This window comes from Sciurus vulgaris, assembly GCF_902686455.1.
Source record: "Sciurus vulgaris genome assembly, chromosome: 4".
Taxonomy (NCBI): Eukaryota; Metazoa; Chordata; class Mammalia; order Rodentia; family Sciuridae; genus Sciurus; species Sciurus vulgaris.
Genome location: NC_136464.1, coordinates 58,690,739 through 58,708,672, shown reverse-complemented (window position 1 = coordinate 58,708,672; position 17,934 = coordinate 58,690,739). Strand labels below are relative to the sequence as shown.

The 17,934-nt window shown below is 41.1% G+C and overlaps 1 protein-coding gene across 1 annotated transcript in view; it reads right to left on the bottom strand.

Annotated features, from left to right (window-relative positions):
• Nucleotides 1-2,867: 2,867 nt before the first annotated feature.
• ATOH7 (atonal bHLH transcription factor 7) overlaps nucleotides 2,868-17,934 on the bottom strand; it is a 29,017-nt gene continuing 13,950 nt past the window's right edge. The window contains exon 2 of the mRNA XM_079135829.1: nucleotides 2,868-4,483. Coding sequence (XP_078991955.1) covers nucleotides 3,480-3,938 — 459 coding nt within the window. The 5' untranslated portion in view covers nucleotides 3,939-4,483 and the 3' untranslated portion in view covers nucleotides 2,868-3,479. The remainder of the gene's footprint in view (nucleotides 4,484-17,934) is intronic.

Here is a 17,934-nt window from a genome sequence, read left to right as displayed (position 1 = left end):
GAGTTTGGGCCATGTTAACCTGAAATACCTACTAATCATCCAACTAGAGGAGTAAAGAAGACAGCTGGATATGAACCAAGTTGTAAAGTTTGGGGTTTGAGAACATATTTGGCAATCATGAACATAAAACTGCAACCATTTCCCTGTGAGTAGATGATGCTACTCAAGAAGGAAATGTAAAAGGAAAAGGTCCAGAGAGGAAGATGTGACATACTACCTGAAAATGATTAAAGCTCTTAATATATTTTTGAGAACTTCTCTGAGGAACACACTTTTTTTAGCACTAATTTTATTCATTCTAAAACTCCACAAACTTAAGGAGGTTATTAATGAAGCTTTTTGGGAGGTCTAAAAAGACCGGAAACTGCCTTGAATCTTACTGTTAACTCCAGTGCAGGCAGCAGAGTGGAAAGATATCTTGGGATCATCACTTCTAGAGCTTCTGCTGCACTATCCAGCTTCTTCTAGATAAAAGAGGTTAAACATTTTACTCTCTAATTTGCAGTGACAGAAGTAAAGTTTCTCATTAACAAATATCAGGTGAAAAGGGAAATTCACAATCAGTCTTCCAGTGGGTGCCTGGGCATACACAAGTGATTTTGTAAGATTAAGTCACTTTCCCATATTACAAACCAAATAGTGTTTTTTGTTGTTGTTGTTTTGGGATTTTTTTTTGGCTGTACGGGGGGAATTGAATCCAGGGCCTCACATGCTAGGCAAGCTACCACCAAGCTATAGTCACAGCCCTCCAAAATGGATTTTGATAATTACGTATAACTAAGAAAATAATTTTGATGAAGACATTCTGTAGCTAGATTGCAAGTAGGAGACTGTAAGTTTGGGTTTGGGAATCCATAATAAAAGGATCTGGAGGATATCATTGTTTTTGTTGATTTGTGACTAATTCCAAATGCATAGATAACTAAGAACTCTGCTTTTCCTAATTATGAGCAAGACATTTCCCCAAATGCATGTGGTGAGTTAACCAAGTCACCCTTTACATTAAGGGTTGCTTTATGAATGAATGAATGAATGAGTGGTTAAGTAAATTTATAAAAGTAATTCAAACAATACCTTGTGTATTATTTTGCTCCTTTCCCCCAAATTTTTATTGGTGCATTATGGTTGTACATAATGGTGATATTTGTTGTTACACATTCATACATACACACAATAGAACAATATAATTTGACCAATAACATTCCTCAGTATTTTCCTTTTCCTTTCCTTTCTCCTATCTCCTGTTTCCTTTCCTCTATTCTACTGATCTTCCTTCCATTTTCATGAGATCCCTGACACCCCATTTTTATTTTCCTTTTTCCTCTCTAGCTTCCACATAAAAGAAAACACACACTTCCCTTGACCTTCTGAATTTGGCTTATTTTACTTCACATAATGGTCTCAAGTTCCATCCACTTTCCTGCAAATGACATAATTTCATTTTTCTTTATGGTTGAATAAAACTCTATTGTGTATGGAGTTTCTTTATTCATTCATTCATTTATAGATCCCTAGGCTGGTTCCATAGTTTGACTGTTGTGAATTGTGCTGGTATAAACATGGGTATGCGTGTATCACTATAATACGATGACCAATTCCTTAGGATAAATACCGAGGAGTGTATAGGTGGGTCTTATGGTGGTACCATGCCTAGTCTTTTGAGAAACCTTCATACTGATTTCCATAGTGGTTGTACTGATTTCTACCAATAGTGTAAAAGTGTTCCTTTTTCTCTACATCCTCTCCAGAATTTATTATTGTTCATATATTTGTTGTCGTTGGTACCAGGAATTAAACCCAGGGGTGCTTCATCACTAAGCCACAACCCCCATACTTTTTAAAAATCATTATTTTTTATTTTGAGACAGGGTCTCACTAAACTTCTGAGACTAGACTCAAATTTGCAATCCTCCTACCTCACCCTCCTGAGTCGCTGGGCTTGGGCCACTATGCCATGCTAGATATTGTTTGTATTCTTGATGACTGCTGTTCTGACTGGAGTGAGATGAAATCTTAGTGTAGTTTTGATATGCATTTCCCTAATTTATTTTGCTCCCATTTTGATTAGTCATAATGGTAGTGAAGCCTCAAACTTGCACTGATTAAAGAAAATCACACCAAGCATGGTGGTGATACCCATAATTCAACTGAGGCAGAAGGATTGAAAGGTCAAGGCCAGTCAGGCAAGGCAACTGAGTGAGACCCACCTCAAAATTTAAAAATAAAATAAAAATAAGAAGGACTGGAGATGTAGCTCAAGAATCACTTACACAAGCAACATTTTTTTAGGGAGAGAGGATACTGGGGATTGAACCCAGTGCACTCTATCACCGAGCTACATTCCACAGGGTTTCCCTAGGTTGGTCAGACTGTCCTAAAATTTAGTATCCTCCTGCCTTAGTCTACCAAACTGCTAGAATTACAGGTCTGTGCCACCCAATCTTGTTACAAGCAACATTTGTTTCTCCCAGTGTTCCTTGTAGAAATATACATATATAGAGAGAGATACATATTCCTATGTGTGTATGTACATTTATATGTGTACATGTACATATATATATTCCTATATACATGTAGAAATAAACATATATTTGGGTATTTGGAAATAATTTAGTAATTGGCTTAGTAATAAAAATAAAATATTGGGGAACTACATAACTTGTTATTTAAAAACTAAATTTAAATTTAAATTTTTAAAAACTAACCACCAAAACTGTATTTCCGAGGCAACAGGGAAATCTTTCAAATTAATTACTTACACTCTCATCAGTTTGTGTTTTTCGACGAAGTATTGGGAAAACAGCACATTTGCTGATTTGCAGGATAAGATTTAAACATTACGTATCTTTATTCAGGGAAACACTCAACATATTATGCAACTAGCAGGGTACTTGGCATGAAATACAAACCCCATTACTCATATTTTACAAAATCTATATTTAATGTGTACACAGTTTAAAAAATACAGAGCACCCATGCCCAAGAACTCTACCAAAAAGCGAAAGCCTGGCTCTACTTGACGCATACACACACGATACACCGAGCATAAATGCATTTACACGACGGGATGACAGCTGTATCGAGCATTCACAAGCAACGCATCACGTAACTTCACCGAACCCGACAAACTTACAAAGTTTAAGGTGATTATTTCTCTGAGGACTGAAATTGCAGAAGAGACTAATCCTATTTTTTCTTAAGCTTGTTTTCCCTCAAAGTAGTTCAGGAAAGGGGGTGGGGGATTATTATCAGAGCAATGTAATTCACAAGATTCATTAATGAAGTCTACAAAATACAGAAAGGGTGAGAGGCAACAAAATCATTGCGTCCGAAGGTGTGAGGATACGAATGAAAGTAACCTGAAAGTTTATTGATCTGACGAATCCTAGGCCACCGAAAGCCACTGCGGCTCTCTGCGGGGAGGGCTGCGGCTCGGGAGCGGGATCCCTGGGCCATTCGTCCCCGCGGAGCCGCGCGCCCTAACTAGCCATCTGGAAGGGCTCTGGCTGGAAGCCGAAGAGCCTCTGGCCGTACGGCTCGCTTTCGCCCGGCAGCTTCGCGCCTGCAAACGGGATGTAGTGGTCGTGGCTGAAGTGCTCACAGTGGAGATTGACCCAGTCCCGCTCCGAGCCCAATCGTTCGGCCTCGGCCAGGATGCGGGTCAGAGCCATTATGTAGCTCAGCGCCATCTGCAGGGTTTCGTACTTGGACAGTTTCTTATCCTGGCCCCACTGAGGCACTACCCTGCGCAGTCGGTCGAAGGCGGTGTTGAGACCCTGCATGCGGCGGCGCTCGCGCGCATTGGCCGCCAGGCGCCTGCGCGCCGCGCTCTCCAGCCGGCCGGCGCCGGCGCACGTGCCCGCGCACTCGGCACCGCCCGCGCACGGGGGCGCGGCGCGTGCTCCCGCTGACGGGCCGCTGGGTTTGCAGGACTTCATACCCGGCGTGGAGGTGGGAGGGGCGGAGCTCAGCAGCGGGCTCAGAACCTGTGCGTGGACTTGTCTAACCCAGCCGCTGCCCAACGTGGCTCTTCTTAGCAAATAAGTCACAAAGTAACTCACGTGCAAGCAGTCTACAGGGGGAAGTGCGGGACTCGGCCTTCTGTTCTGCTGAATAACCAGGCTGCCTCTTCACTTACCCAAATATAGGGGAAATTGAGGTAGATGCTCAAGAAAAAGTCATTTTTCCCAACGTGAAGTTGAAAAACAGAAGGAAACCTTGCAGCAGAGTTTGGTGTGGCTGGTTCAGGGAAGGCCTTTCCAGTCCTCTGGAAAAAGCCAAGGCTGCCTTCCAGGAAGATGAACTCTTTCCCGAAGCTCAGCTAAGGAAGGAGCGCTTTTACCACAAGCAGTAGCTGTCGGAGAGCGCCGGATGAATCTTTGGGGGAGGAGAATTTATAGCCGACGGCTAAAGGAGGGAACAGGTGGTGGCAGGTGGGCGGGCGTCCCTCTGCTTCCATCTCAGCACCTTCCTACCCTGGGAACTGCAGGGGGGAGGGGGACGACGCACAGCAAAATCCTGACATTACTGCCTTGTCTGTTGAAGTTTCTCCAAAGCTATGTCCAACACTAACTAACACACCATCTGGAGTGGCCTGGCTGTCCCCAAAAGAATAACAAGGTGGGGGTGGGGGAAGAGCTTGGTCCATCTTTTCCCATATCAGCAGGCAGCTTACATATCAAAAACTTAGCTAAGATTTTTAAATTATTAGAAATCGTTTGCGTGAAGATATTAATTTTGGTATTATGAGATAGATGTATCAGAAGTTAAGTATAAGCTAGCTTTGTTAAGAAGTGTGACAATTTTGCATAATGGTAACATTTTTGTTTTATCTGTTAAGTAAATTGAACATATTAGCAAGCCCTAATATTGAGACCGGAAATTTTGCTGTGCAAATAATATCGCTGTTTTCTGCAAAATCACTTATTATATCAAAATAAATTAACGTGTATATTTAAAGCTTTATATTATTCTAAGCATGTAATTGGATTGCATGAGTTCAGTTATCTAGGCAAATTAATTCATTATCTATATTTCTTTTCCCCATTCAAAAATGTTTGTGGGACATACACGGAGATGATAACTTATTAATGATTTGACATTTGAATCTAAAAAGTCAATAATGCACATAGATGTGCAAAAATGCAAACATCTAAGTAATCTGTGAGGTTTAAAAAGAATAATTCCTACTGAAAGATTTTTGCCCATCTCATGAGGCTGAAAATATTTCATACAACTTAAATGCTCTAGTTATGTTACCTGTCTTTAGGAACAATAATTAAGTCATGATTTTCACTCCTGGTAATGATTATATGAGTTATACAGAAAAATAATTATTTTGATTCTGTCATGTCAGCTTGTTTCTTTTTCTTAAGAGGAGTCACGAGACTCCAAATAGGTCCAATTCAGAATCACTTCTGGATATTTCAGGAACACCAAGTAAACTCTTTGTCCTTTTGAAATATGGATGTGTCAGCATTATTCTCAGATATTTTGGTTTAATTACATTACCAACAAGCTCTCAAAAATCAAGTCTTTTATCTGTGACTTACTTCCCCTGTCATTGTAACCCCATTGTGACTGCCCTGACTCCAAGTTCCATCTTCCCATAAATAGTTGATTAATCCCCAGCTGAAACGATGACAATGAAATGAAGTTGAATAACATGAAGACAATAGGATGCAATTGAACATTAATGATCTTCAGCATGACAGATGTTGAACACAGACGTCTGCAAGGAACCACTCAACTCTGTTACTCTGAGTCCTAAACAGTGTTGGTTAGGAACAGCAGTCCTGTGACAGCAAAGACTGCGTTATTTAGTCATCAAAATGTCAAATGAATTGGGTTTTTATTTTTTCTTCTTGGAAATCTACCCTGTTAATGCTATTGCTTCTCAAGTTCATTTATCTAATCTTTTTCCCCTGAAGATCTCCCTCTGGGCTGCTCCATGGACTGTTTCTCTGCAAAACAGTCTATGTGTTGGTTCTAGTCACAATTGTACAAAGTATTCGTGAAATGTATACTTTTGCAAGGCATGTACCTGGGTTGGTGAACCATGTCCCCAAACATTGAGCATTAAAGAGAAAAAGAAAATAGCACTATGTGCACAACACAGTTACATTAGAACATAAACTAGAAGATAACTATGACATGAAATTGATCTAAGGATAGAGTGTATTGCTGAAATTAAAGGGCCTAGGAGAGCACATTGTAAAACATTTCCCAAATGTATCCTGAAAGACATTATTAGTACTACAAAGATGCTTCTGGGGAAAGGATTCTATTGTCAAATAAGTTTGGGAAACACATGTGCTATCTCTCACTTGGAGAGTCATGAAGCAGAATTGGCACAGGAAAGTTTCTGAGAGATCCTGGAGTATAGAAACCCATTTCCTAGACCTGCTTGAACACAGATTCTGTTCGTTTTGGGTTTTTGTTGTTGTTGTTGTTGTTGTTGGTTTGTTTTTTTCCTAAAAAGATCTATTCACATTACTTGGACACTTTTCCAAGCTTATGCTAGCATCTTCCATTTATTTTGTACAGGAGGAGACTGAGATTGAGAGACTGAACACTGTGCTTGAAGGCATGAAGCCCTTTAATGACTCGATTAAAACAAGTCAAATCTCCTGTGTCCTTTGAGTTTAGAGGTTTTTAAATTATGAGATCACTTAAGGCCCTTATTTTGTAATGGGGTAACAGAGATCCATCCCAGTCAAACAAGTCATGAATAAAATTTTCAGGAATATAATTAGAAGGGTATTGCTTAAAGGATAGTGTTTTTCATATTACAACTCTAGTGTTTAGCAGTGCCTAAAAAATAACAACTCAGATAAAATGAGTGGAACAATAAATTAGATAAATGATAGGGGGTGATCAAAATGAGCGTATTCCTAGTGAATAAACTCATACTGATCATTCCCATACCCTTACTTATAAGGAACAGAAACTGTTCCATGTTTTGTATGCAGAATAGATTCTTTATTATTTTTTTTAAAAATCCACAGCATTTGAACCAGAAAAAAAAAAACTACATGTCAGACTAATTTCCATAATGCTCTTGTATTGAGGCTAATATCCTACCAGTTGAATTGACAGTTTACTGTTATTAAATAAAATTTATAAGAGGCCATTGATTTGAACTAGGTTCCTGTATTGGGCCCAACAGACCAAACCAATATGGAGTTATTCATGTTAAATGAAACTAATTAACTTAGTAGTATACTCATATAACAAGTGGCTGAGTGTCAGTTATAGCAGCAAAGCTTTAGTTAATCCTAGGAAGACAACTGATTAAGGCAAAAGCTATAACCAATTAAGTGCTATACCTGACCTCTGTTCTCTAGCTGTAATTATTATTTGTAAGTATTATCTAATTATGTCATTGACCAAAGTTCTTTGAACCTATTATGGTTCAGGAGCCTGCCCAATTCCAGAATCATGAATAAAAGACAATTAATATCTTTAAATTATTGCAGTTTTGTCTTTTGACACTATTATCTGGAGTTCAGTCAGAAATCAAAACTGGTGGATTGGTTGGGGTTGTGGCTCAGTGGTAGAATGCTTACCTAGCACTTGTAAGGCACTGGATTCTAATCTCAGCACCACATAAAAATAAAATATATTGTGTTCATCTACAACAAAATATTTTTTTTAAAAAACCCGGCAGATTAAGATATGAAGATTACAGAGGATGGGGCAGGGAAGAAGGAGCTTACACCTGTAAAAGGGGTAGAAAAATAGGAGAAATAAAAAAAGAGGTAAAAAAGATCAAAAACTGGGAATTATTACATGTGTGAATAGACTTCAGGGTAAACATTCTTGTACTATTCAAAACCATATTTCATTTTTAAAATGGAAACTCTTGGCCATGCGTGGTGGCATATGCCTGTAATCCCAGCAACTTGGGAGACTGAGGCAGGAGGATTGCAAGTTCAAGGCCAGTTTCAGCAACTTAGTGAGACTCTGTCTCAAAATAAAAAATAAAAAGGACTGGGGATGTTGCTCAGTGGTTAAGCGCCCCTGGGTTCAATCCCTAGTATCAAATAAATAAACAATGGCAGCTCTAACAACAACAACAAAACACACACACACACACACACACACACACACAATTAAAAGAGAGGCAAAAAAAATGTTCATCCTGAAATTTGCAGAGAAAAATATGGAAAAGAAGACTGAGGCTTCCTTGATGAAGGGTGTGGAAATCAGGGAGCTCTGGATACCCAAAAGACTAAAAGGTAAGCCAGCAGAAAGGAATGATGAAATCGAGTTCCACTTCCATTTTATTAAAGGCCACAAGTGGAAGGTGTTAAGAACTCTTATAGTTTTATAATGTAGTTACCCGGAGGGGAAAAATCCCCTAAGGATTAGTATGTTCAGAAAAAAAGAAAGGGAGAGGCCAGTTCTTGTACCTCTACTCCCTTTTGCTCAAAGGTCCAGGGAAGAGAAAATCATGAGGAGGGCAGAAACTAAGAAGAGAAGACTAATAATGGGATCCAGAGAAAATTGGCAATGATGCGGGACACTGTCCCAGGCTCCAGAAGTTATCATTAACCAGATAGTACAGGTTTTCCAAAAGGCCCCAAGTGGATTCTCTAACCCCAGTGACTCCACACTACTTGAGAATTCTGGTTCAGCATCCTGATTTCATTTCTAGCTGCCATGAGCCAGACAGATTTGTGTAGTTTGAACTCTGCCTTCACCCTTCTTGCTAATGGATCTTTATAAAAAAGCTAGTTGTGATGAACACAACCCCTTTATTTTGCTTATTTATTTTTAATGTAGTGCTGAGGATGGAACCCAATACCTCACACATGCTAGGCAAGCACTCTACCACTGTGCCACAGTCCCAGGCCTGCCAATGGATCTTAGCAGCTTTGGAGTTAGTTTTGGATCCTGGCTCTCCCATCAAGCTGCGTAAATCACTTATGTTTCTCCATCCACAAGGTAGGAATCATAATGCTTACCTCACAGGCAGCACCAAACATTAAATGAGACTGTTTATAAAGGATTCTGGCTGGCCTCTAAGAAGATCATCCTTTAAACAACTCATAATACATATACTGAACAGTTTTTACAATGATAATGAAAGTAAACATCAGTTTCTAAAGCTTTTGGATGTAATGAATAATTTTTGAGCCTTTACACATAAAGCTGCACTGAAAGTCATGGTGTGTGTGAATCCTGGCTTTTTGACCTTGGACAACTTAACCTCTTTGTGTCTCACCCTAACTGTAAAAGAAGGTTAATAATAAAATCAATTTCATGGAACAGAATTGAGTTAAGCTGGGCATAGTGGCGCACACCTGTGACTCAAGTGGCTGAGGCAGGAAGATTACAGGTTTGAGGCCAGTCTGACAATTTAGTGAGAACCTGTCTCAATTAAAAAATAAAAAGGGCTGGGGATGTTCCTCAGTGGTAAAACCCCACTGTGTTTAATCTCCAGTACTGGAAAAAAAATAAAATGAGTTACTCTTTGAGCATTTTGAAACAAAATGACCTGTTGCAATTTTCCAGGGTGCTGAATAGTCACCTGCTCCTTCTGCTCATTTTTGCTTCCTTTTTCTCCCCTCTTCAGTGCTTATATCATAGTGTGATCAGGGGAAAGAGGAGAGGGAAAATTCAAAGGAATTAATTTTGTTTTTGATATTGAAACAATCCGAGCTTGAAATATCAGACAGAAGATGAAAGTCCACTCAGGCAAAGATCTACTGGGTAGTAATTTAGTAGTTTCATCAGAGTTTAAGGTTGAATTTTATAGCTGCAGACACATATTTAAGTGTAATTTTGAGTCCCATCAGCCCTTGCTCGCTACCTTCCCCTTTCTTCCTTGATAGTGGCAGCCACTCCTACCCAGCATTATAGCCATCCTCAGACATTCTGTGAAGTCCAAGATCATCAAAAAGAGGACTGAGCCTGGCGCAGTGGCGCATGCTGTAAACCCAACAGCTCAGGAGGCTGAGACAGGAGGATCATGAGTTCAAAGCCATTCTCAGCAATGGTGAGGCGCTAAGCAACTCAGTGAGACCCTGTCTCTAAATAAAACTACAAAATAGAGCTGGGGATGTGGCTCAGTGGTTGAGTGTTCCTGAATTCAATCACCTGTAGCCACCCCCCCCACCAAAAAAAAGGGGGGACTGAGATCTAAGAAATTCATCTGGCACGACTCAGATCTATATGTCAAAATTCGGTGCACTGGTGGAAATCCAGAGGTATGGACAACAGGGTACAGAGAAGATTCAAGGACTAGATCTTGAAGCTAAACATTGGTTATGGGTGCAATAGAGAAAGAAAAAAAAAAGTACATGAGTCTTGGTCCATAACTTTAAGGAACTGGAAGTTCTGCTGATGTACAATAAATCTTACTGTGCTGAGATTAAGGAATAGCCCAGTCAATCATCAGAATCACTGATTCCAATGCCAGACTGCACAGCCAAGAAAATGAATAGACAGCTCATGTGCACATTTTATTTGTGTTTAAATAAAACCATAAAAAGTACAATTTTCAGGGGATGCTTTACTTTCCACTGCATTTACCGTTTAAGACCCTTCCTTCCTAACACTGGGGTATTTGAGAAGACAAATTAATAATCATGATGTTCCTTCATGAGTGTGTTAGTTAGCTTTTTGTTGCTATGACAAAACACTCAAGAAAATCACCTTAAAGGAAGAAAGATTTCTTCTAGCTCACAGTTTCAGAGCTCTCAGTCCATGGTCAGCTGACTCCATTCCTATGGGCCTGTGGTGAGGGAGAGCATCATGGTAAAAGGGTATGGCAGAGGAAAGCTGCTCACCTCATGGCATCCAGGAAGCAGAGGGCACAGGATAAAGTTCCACCTCCCACGCTTTCCACCACTTCCCACTTGTCCATTTAGTTATGAATCCATCAACGATCTAATTATTTGATGAGGTTAGAGCCTTCATGATCCATCACTCCCCAAAAGCCCCACCTCTGAATATACTACATTGGGAACAAGTCTTCAACAGAGGCATCTTTGGGGGGCATTTCAGATTCAAATCATAACAATGAGTAGAGTCCACATGTGCTGGACTGTCCTACGGTAAACTTAGACTGGACACTACATTTCTCAGAATGCTCTTTCCTCTGTGATTCCAGACTTGGGTTGGGCAAAAATATAATTGTATGAGCCCTAGGAAGCAGAAGTAATGCCATCATTCTGTGAAGACAATTGGTTAGAGTCCTTGAGACAGGCACAGAAGTGCTTGTGGATCTATTTGTCCTTGTTCTCTCTCATGCTACATTCAGTGAGCACTCCCAACTGCTGGTCCTGCTGATCAACAGTAGCCCTGAGCCCAGGACTAGATGTTTCATGTGAACTTACAAAAGTGGGAGCCTCAAAAAACCTGACTCCTATACCAGCCCCAACACCCTGTCTCACCTCAGCAGCTGAACATGCCTGGCTTCCAGAACCCCCTGCAAGCTCTGACTCATTCACCCAAAGCAGTGCTGCTAGTGACTGCTCTCTGACCCTTTGACAACCTCTTTTGGACCTTTATGTCTCTAACTCCTTACCTACTTGTGCAAGATCTGATCTTTTTGCCATTATACGCACCATGACTCTGCTTTCCTGATTGGACACTGACTGAAACAAGGAATATTTCATGCAAACAACAGGACCTTACCTTCTACTGGAGGCTCTCCATACCACAAGTCAATTGTCTATGTGTCCACCAAGACTAGAGATTTTATCTCTTAGATAATAATCAGTATTTCCAGTCATTCAGCCCTATATTAGGCAAACAGGGATAAGACAGCTTTTAGGCTATTGGAATTCACAATCCATTTGTACAAATGAGATGCAACACATGTTATAAACTACCCAGAGCCATAAATCAGGTCTTCTTCCCTAAGAGGCACAGTAGAGAGAACACTAAAGTGTAGGAAAGGATTAGATATTTCACAGAGAGTTGTTTTACCTCATCCTTTAAGTTTCTGTTTTGAGGTCTGTTTTATAAAACATAAATGCATTTTGTGTGTGTGGCACTGGGGATTGAACCCAGGGCCTTATGCATGAGAGGCAGGAACTCTACCCACCTGAGCTATATCCCCAGCCCTAAATGCACATTCTTGGATGTGAGTATGTAACTGGTCTCTTCCTGCTCCCCTCCTTTCTGTGGCAGAAGGACATGATCAGAAAGATCACATCTACTCTCCTAGGTATAAGGCAGTACACAGTTACTACCATTAGGGCTCAGAGCTACAGATTGTGCTCTGGAGGAAGGAGTTCAGCTGGTGGCCTGAAATGACACTTCTTACTTCTTTCTGGTGTTTTTGATGTCACCCCTCGAAAGGCTGCTGCTTCTCTTCCTTTCCTCCAACTTGGGGCTTCTTCACTGTTGCTCCCTCTGCATCAAATGCAGTTTCCCCAGATCTTCCTGTGTGGCTCCCTGTGACATTCAGCTCCTATTCTGATGTTCAGTTTTCTTAGTGTTTTGTTTAGAAACTCCAGAAATTCAGGGACTTCCTCTGTACTGTTCCTAACTGTATCTTTGGCACCTAGAATTGTGTCTAGCACAAGGTAGATGCTCAAGAAATATTGCTAAAGAAAAAAAAGCAAAGGAAGGAAAAAAAGATAACTGGAGGGACCCAAACAAGAGGGGAGTAGTCCATACTCATTTAGCAACATAGCTCTTTTTCCTCTTGCTTATAGTCCCTGTTGGGGGAATCATGTCCTCCAAAAGCAATAGTCCTAAATCTGCTGCTTCTGTTTCTGCTGTGAAAATGTGGCATCCGCTGTTTTGCAGTGAGCAGGTGGCTTACTTCCCCAAAGGGTGGCTCTCATTACAATCCAGGTTTCAGACGGTATCTGAGTCAGCTCAGTGTAAAAGTCTAGAGGCTTTGCTGGTCCAGGCCAGCCGCTGATGTCGGCTCCCCGCCCCAGGGGAAGCGGTTTTCTGTTTATTATAGTGCTGTTGGCCCCCACATACACCCACACACCTTTGGTACTGGGGGTTAAACCTAGGCAAGTGCTCTACCACTGAGCTATACCCAACCCTTTTTTATTTTGAGACAGGGTACTCTCAAACTTGTGATCCTCCTGCCTCAGCCTTCCAAGTAACTAAGATTACAGATGTGTGCCATTGCACCCAGTGAACTGATTTTCATTTGTTCAACAATTATTTATTGTACTTACTATGTGCTTGGTACTATTCTAGGCACTAGACATAATATTGAACCATCTGAATATTAAAATTGATATTATTGGTATCTTCCTTTAAATTTTATTTCCTGTTTTTCCAAATAGGTTATAAGTTCTTTGAGGGAGGGGCAAATTTTAGATATCTGTGTCTTGCTAGAGTGTTTAATAAACACATAGGCACTGCTTGGTTGGCTAAGGCTTACTAAGGCTGAACTTAAACTAAGGAAATCAATATCATCACTATAAAGAAACACATCGAGGGAATATTCACCAAATGCTTACCAGGGCTTAGTGCCCATCCTCACAAACTTCTTTGAGTAGGAACTGTTAAAATCCTCATTTTGTGGCCAAGAAGCCTGTGACCCTGGTTAAACTGAGCAACACAGTAACCAGAATTCCAGATCTCTTCCTCCACAGAAGTCCTACTCTGTGCTGCAGGGTTTCTTGTCTGGAAGAGCTTCCGTGATAGGGTCAGGGCCTGCCTAGACACACAACCAGCTGCTTTCCCTGGTCCTGATCCCAATCCTATCAGTTACTGTATGTGTTGTGGGGAAAAGAGGGAGGACTTAGAAAGATGAGTGTGGGGTGCAAGAGTCCTCAAGGGGACTACCAGAAGTTATGCTATTAATTCATAATGCAAATCATGGGGGGGGGCTGGGGATATAGCTCAGTTGGTAGAGTGCTTGCCTCATAATGCAAAGCATGAACCGTGAAAGAAGCCTGGAGGAAGTTCTAGTGGATTATGTGATGCCTACCATAAGCTAAAGCAGTTCCACTAATTCTGGGTATACCCTGCAGAAGTGAGTATGGGCTGAGCCAAGGGTAGCTATCTGGGAGAGGCTGGAGGGTCATGGGAGAGAGGATATGCTCCATGGAGAAGATGTTCTCCATGGCCAGAGAAGAGAAGCTGCATTCGTCTTAACAGAGACTTGTGCTCTGCTTCAGCTCTCCTGCAAAGTTACACAACCCTTGATGACATCATTATGGAAAGTTTCCCCATTTGAGGGAGCTGGGAGAGAGATTTGAATCTCTTGTTGAGGGATGTAGTCCAGCCGTCACCGATAAATGGATCTAACCTTCGTGGAAGACCTTACAGGAAGTCTTTTGGAGAAGATGAGAACAGAGCTTTCTAGTCTGAATCAGTGCCCAAATGTAGATTAGAATCCCTGGTACAAAAAAAAAAAAAAAAAAGGAAGGAAGGAAGGAAGGGGAAAGAAAGATGTATATCATGGAAGAAAATATTTCCGATGATAATGGTGGGAAACCCAGGGCCTTCTTCACTATATTATTGGCAAAGCTGAAGCTCCATTCCAGCCTTATCACCAAATGTAATACTGTAGTCATAAAGGATCAGTGGATCTTTGATATTTTAAAGAATTAAAACTCCAGTGTCACTTGTTCTCAAGAAAGCCCATTAGTTATTTTGTGTAGGCACAAATTTGAGTCCCAGATTGCCAGAGGATTAGCCCGGGAAGATATCCACTTGGTGAACCACCTGGCATGAGCATCTTCCTGAAGCCCTTTGCCTCTTGTGCCTTACAACTGGGATAGCTTCTATGGGGGGAATTTTATGTTATAATGACATTCTCAAAGTTAGAGAATTCAGAGGTTTTGTGTTAAATCACTTACAAATGTCATAAGCCTATTGTACAAAACTCGGCCCTCCTCTTTTTTTTTTTTTTTTTTCAAGTTTTCAGTAGCAAGCAGTTACCACTTAAAGTTCTCTCAGAAGCAAAAATAGTACCAGTCTTTGGCTAACTTAAGCAAAAATTAGAGGATTTATAGGGAAAATACTATAGTAGCTCACTAAATCAAACAAAGCTTAAACAACCAATTTTTGGCAGGCCACAATTGAAGGTAGCCTGAGACCTGAGGAACTGGTGCTCCTGACTCTGCTCCAACCTACTTGTCTATTCTAGTCAGGTTTTCAAAAATCTAGGAGACAAAATTTGGTTGGCCTGTTTGGCAGGTGGCTCTAGCTTTGGCCAGGGAATAGGACAGAGAGAATCAAGATGGTCACCAGAGGACCTGTTAGCCAGAAGCCATTGTAGTTGTGTCTAGTAGACAATGACAGACCTGCACATCCAATGGCCAGACCAGACAAAAGCTGTAGACTAAGGAAGAAAGTAGTCAAGCATCATACAGAAGTGGTGGCTCTGGCTTGGAGCAGTTATTCTGGTTGCCACTGCTGTCTAGTTGTCTGGGAGAACTGGCCCTGCCTCTCTTGTCCTCCTCGCTCAGCCCTACCAGAAGTAGGGCTCTGGCACTCCTGTTCACTGTGTCTACTGCAATGGAACCGCTTCTGATGGGGGAGAAGAGAACTTGAGGTACATAATGGCCATGATTCTCTAACTTCTGGCTTCTCTAATCTTGAGAACATCATTATAACATAAAATCCCCCATAGAAGCTATCCCAGTTGTAAGGCAAAAGAGGCAAAGGGCTTCAAGAAGATGCTGATGCCAGGTGGCTCACCAAGTGAATCTCTTCCTTGACTAATCCTCTGGCAATCTGGGACTCAAATTTGTGCTTACACAAAATGACTAAAGGGGCTTTCTTGAGAACAAGTGACACTGGAGTATTAATTCTTAAAATATCAAAGGTCCACTTGTAGAGACATGTTTACAACTGTTTGAGGAAGTAGCTCTAAGATGGCGGCTGGTATTGGGCCAAGAGGTGGCGCATAATTAGTGTTAACATGGCGTGATCTCTCATGACTTTTTGCCGGATTGGTTGATGTCTCTTCTGCGCTCGTGGTCAACACATGTTCCTCATTCTTTCTTAATTAGTACCGTGGCGCGTGCTCCCCCAATCGTGCTACTTAATCCTAAGCTGATTGGCTGCCTTAGTGTACATAAGACATTCCCTTCCTCTGAGGGGAAAAAAACAAACAAACAAAAAAAACCCTCTCTGAAAGAAAGCACCTCTGAAAAGAAGCACCTCTGAGAAGAAGCACCCCTGAGAAGAAGCACCTCTGAGAAAAATAAAGAAGTTGTTCATTCCCAGTCCGCCTCTGATTCCTTCCCACGGGTTTGTTGTTGCAGGCAGCAACACCACTGGTCCTTTATGAACTATAATGTTAGTGTCTGCCTCTAAATAAAACAACCCCAATCCCAGTTACCTAAAAACTTTTCTCCATATGGGTTATCACTTGGACTTGATTATCCATCTCTTTCCTCAGAATGATTTAAGAAACATGGCAGAAGTCATTGCCATGACTGTTGTTAGTTCTGAGTCCTGGTTCTCTTTGGACCCAGAGATTAGCTTGAAGGGCTTCCACAGTGATAACCAATTTATCACAGGGTGAAATCAAAATATAGCATGTTGGTTGGATCATCCATCTTTCTGATGAAAGACTAATGAGTCAGAACAAGGAACAAATGAGTAAGTGAAAGAATTCCCATACATACTGTTTAAGAACTTTAACAGTTCAATGGTAAAAATATTAAAATTTAAGATTTTATTTCATTTTGGGGATTGAATTTAGAGGCGCTTTACCACTAAGCTACAACCCCAGCCCTTTTTATTTTTTAAATAAAAGGGGTCTCTCTAAGTTGTCCCAGTTGGCCCTGAACTTGAGATTTTCCTGACTCAGCCTGCTGAGTTGCTAGAATTACAAGCATACACTACCACATCTGACAAAATTTAATATTTTAAAACTAGTGCTGCTCATTCAAGTCTTCTGCTCCTGCCTATTTTAAAATGCCTATCCTGTCCATATCTGGCAGGAATTATCTTTATTGCTACTTTAAAAAAAAATTTTTTTTAGTTGTAGATGGACACAATACCTTTATTTTATTTATTTATTTTTATTTGGTGCTAAGGATCAAACCCAATGCCTCACACGTGCTAGGCAAGTGCTCTACCACTGAGCTACATCCCCAGCCCCTATTGTCACTTTTTTAAAAATATTTTTTAAAGATGTTGATAGACTTTTATTTTATTCATTTATTTATATGTGGTGCTGAGAATCAAACCCAGTGCCTCACACATGCTTGGCAAGTGCTGTACCACTGAGTCACAGCCCCAGCCAAATTTTGTTTAAAGTGCACTAATGTACCAGACACTATATTATGCCTATTCAGCATATTCTCTTACTTCATCCCCTCAGCAGCTCAGTAAGGTGGGTACTATTATTATCTCCATTTCATAGATGAGGAAAGTGAAGCCCAGGGAGGACAATAAGTTTGTCCCAAGGTCTTTTAGTGAGTGAGTGGCGGAACCTGGATTTACCTGACTATAGAACATTACCTCTTGACCACTGTAAACTCTTATGTCATTTCAAGAATAACTGACCTCCAAGAAAAACATGGAATCTGTAGACTGAACATACTGAGGAACCTGTTTGTCTCCCTCAGGCCGGAGACAGTGTATTTGACTTTGGGAGTTTCCACACAGTGTGCTGACTGTCACATCTCCAGTGTTAACCCTACCATTACTTGGCTTAGCCTGACAGCCAGGCTCCAGCTCTAGCCTCCAGGGAACAGATTCTTCATTTCGACCTATTGATGGGCTGCCAAGACATCAGAATCCATTGGAACAATTCTGGGAGGATGCTCTGAGGTCTGCCCTGCCCATTAGGGACTGTAAGTTTGTGCAAATAACCATAAAATTAAACCCACCCAGGGAGGGCCATTGATTTTCAATTGGCATAGTTTGCCAGATGCTGTTTGGTCTAAGAACTGCCTTGACCTCTACTAGTGACGCTGCCTGCCCTTGGCTTAGCTGGGTGTGTTCCCAGCAGGGAAGGCCTCTTCTCTAATGCTTGCTGCT